This window comes from Morone saxatilis, unplaced genomic scaffold (assembly GCF_004916995.1).
Source record: "Morone saxatilis isolate NCDOM2014 unplaced genomic scaffold, NCSU_SB_2.0 Contig2, whole genome shotgun sequence".
NCBI lineage: Eukaryota > Metazoa > Chordata > Actinopteri > Moronidae > Morone > Morone saxatilis.
The window spans coordinates 19,801,541-19,804,086 of record NW_023339762.1 but is presented as its reverse complement, the minus strand read 5'-3'; the positions used below and the strand labels follow the sequence as shown (position 1 = coordinate 19,804,086).

General features: G+C 44.3%; 1 protein-coding gene across 3 annotated transcripts in view; it reads left to right on the top strand.

Moving 5' to 3' along the window:
• Window positions 1–2,546, top strand: part of plekhg7 (pleckstrin homology domain containing, family G (with RhoGef domain) member 7) — a 12,620-nt gene that overhangs the window by 6,781 nt on the left and 3,293 nt on the right. For 2 of the 3 annotated variants that reach the window (XM_035664345.1, XM_035664346.1), the window contains exons 8-11: window positions 220–315; window positions 1,179–1,283; window positions 1,672–1,785; window positions 2,200–2,374. In XM_035664345.1, coding sequence (XP_035520238.1) covers window positions 220–315; window positions 1,179–1,283; window positions 1,672–1,785; window positions 2,200–2,374 — 490 coding nt within the window. The remainder of the gene's footprint in view (window positions 1–219; window positions 316–1,178; window positions 1,284–1,671; window positions 1,786–2,199; window positions 2,375–2,546) is intronic. The other variant, XM_035664347.1, reaches the window with a different exon arrangement.

Below are 2,546 nucleotides of genomic sequence, written 5' to 3'. Positions count from 1 at the left end.
CACACACACACACACAGGACCACAAATAATTAGACCAAACCCAAACGAAACCCAACACCTGCTGTTTTGTGTTTTCCTCTTGTCACTTAATTCCTGTCAGTGAGGTTCGTGTAAAAGTCTCTTGGTTGTCCATTCTTTACAGCGGTGGATTAGAAATTTAATGCTAGCACAATAGATATCCTGAGCCTATTCTCTCTCTAACTTCTTTGTTGCTTTTAGGTGTTTTTGGCTACCCTCTCAAACCTGCAGATGAGGAACTGCCTGACTGATATCGACTCCTGGGGGCTATTTGCAAACCTCAATGAGCTTTGCCTGGTGAGACATGATGCAAATAAGTAGCACGAGGCTTTAGGTGTATTATGTAAATGATTACAAACAGAAGCCTTTCATAGCATTATAATATCACTGCTTTTTGTGTAGCATTAAATGTAAAAGACTCTGTCTGACTCCCTCAGTAAGTGCACTAAAAATCCCTTTTCGACAGTGCATTGGTCAAGAGTGACAGACAAACAACACAAGATACAGTTTGCTAGAAAACTGTCTCCCCCTCTGGCAGTGGGAGGAGGAAGTCACACAAAAAACACACAGAATATAAAGTCCACCACAGGCGTATTTTACAGTTCAGTTGGCTCAATACAAACTCCACAGTTCAGCTAAAACAATGAATGAATGAGTCCTCATCTCCACAAACTCTCCTTTGGGACCCAAGGAAGTAAACAAAAATACCTCTTGGATCTAATAGACAACTTTCAGTAGTCCAGCAGGTGTGCTGCTGCTAGCTTCAGGGAAGGTCCAATCAAATTAATCACATTTCTGATAGAATTATACATAGTATTTAATCCTAGGCACAACCTACATGTATGCTAACTTAAATGAATTTTGCCACAGCCTTGTCACAGTTTCACTTCAGCTACTGGTGAAAACAAAGTGACCTGTGACACTGGAGGATTACATCATTCATAGTCATACTTACTTACTTACTTATTATATATGGAAGAAATGAAAGAGGTAAAAGCATCTTAAAGTGCTGAAATATTGCAACAAATAACTTGTTTTACTTGATAGAATTACACATCAAGTGTTCAGCGCCCAAGCTCTCTTTTTTTTGTTTTTCTATTTTCAACTGTGTGTTGCATGGGCGTGCAGTGACACCTGACACTGCGTGTTTTCTGCTGCAGGTGAGCTTTGGTTTCCTGACCAGTCTCCTCCGCGTCATCAAAGACACGTTGGAGATCACTGAGGATGACGGGCCCACCCTGCTGGAGCTGCTGAGCAAGGCAAATGTGATTCACATATGGACACACATTGATGCAAACACATAACTCTGACTGCAGTCTTTTAGTTGTAAAACTCCACTGATAAGATGTTTGACACAAAGGGAACATTTCACACTTATGTCTTCATTTTCTAACCATGGCCTTTCATACTAATACAGAACTTACGTTAATCCTCTTCATCGTAGTGTTAAATTATGCATCACAAGAAGCAGCAGGGAGGAAATAATTCACCTCAAGCTAGCCAGAGGGTATATTTGTCACACAGGTCAGGTTTTTGTACCCAGATTGGCATCTTCTCACCCTTCTTTATAGTCTGTTTACCTACAGCTTAATTGCTGATGTGACCCAGCAGTGTGGATCCTGATGTTTGTGTAACACTCCTATCTGTTGGCAGGCCTTCCAGGAGAGCATATGCCACTGCCTGCAGAAGTACTGCCTCAACTACTCCACGGCTCTGCTTTATCTGGACAGCCTGAAGCCCAGAGAGGACTTTGGATCTTACGCGAAGGTACAGGAGGGAACTCACTGAGAGCAGCTAAACTCTGTGTACGAGTTAGACCGGTGGCAAGGACGCCACGTACTTTGACAACGTGGTATACGAGGACACACAGCAACATTGCTTCCTAAACACCAAACAAGCAGCTCAGTGTCACAGAGGCCTGCCAAAAAGAGGAATGTGACCATTTGTCCCTTGTGTAACCTTCGCTGTCATCGTGCTTATGTATTTGTTAGTTGTGAGGCCTTTCATTGTGTTTTGGTGTTAGATCTCACTTCTCTTCACACGCTTTTCACTGACCCCCCCTTCCCCCCTTCACCCCTCTGTTCTGACAAACACTGACGAGCTCTCTCACCCCATGACCTCCTCCTTTTTCCTCCTCTCACCATGTCCATTCTCTTTCTTCCCCATTTTTTTTCTCCCCAGTGGTGTGAGAGGAACGAACAATGCCGGAGGCTGCAACTGCGCGACCTGTTGGTGGCGCCGTTGCAGAGGCTAACTCGATACCCGCTGTTGTTGCGGAACATCGCGAAGAGATGCCAGACGGAGGACGAGACCAGAGGCCTGCAGGTTATAGCGGAGCAAGTGGACACATCTATATGTGAGCAGATACACGCTGAATTACTTGCATGCATAAAACCGCGATGTTCTTTACCAGCTGAGCATTTGAGCCCTGCCTTATCAGCAGACTCACTGACTGAGTAAGCGTGCTGTTAGTGTGAAGGATTTAGTGGCACCCAGTGGGTTCGGATTGCAACCAACTAAACACTGCT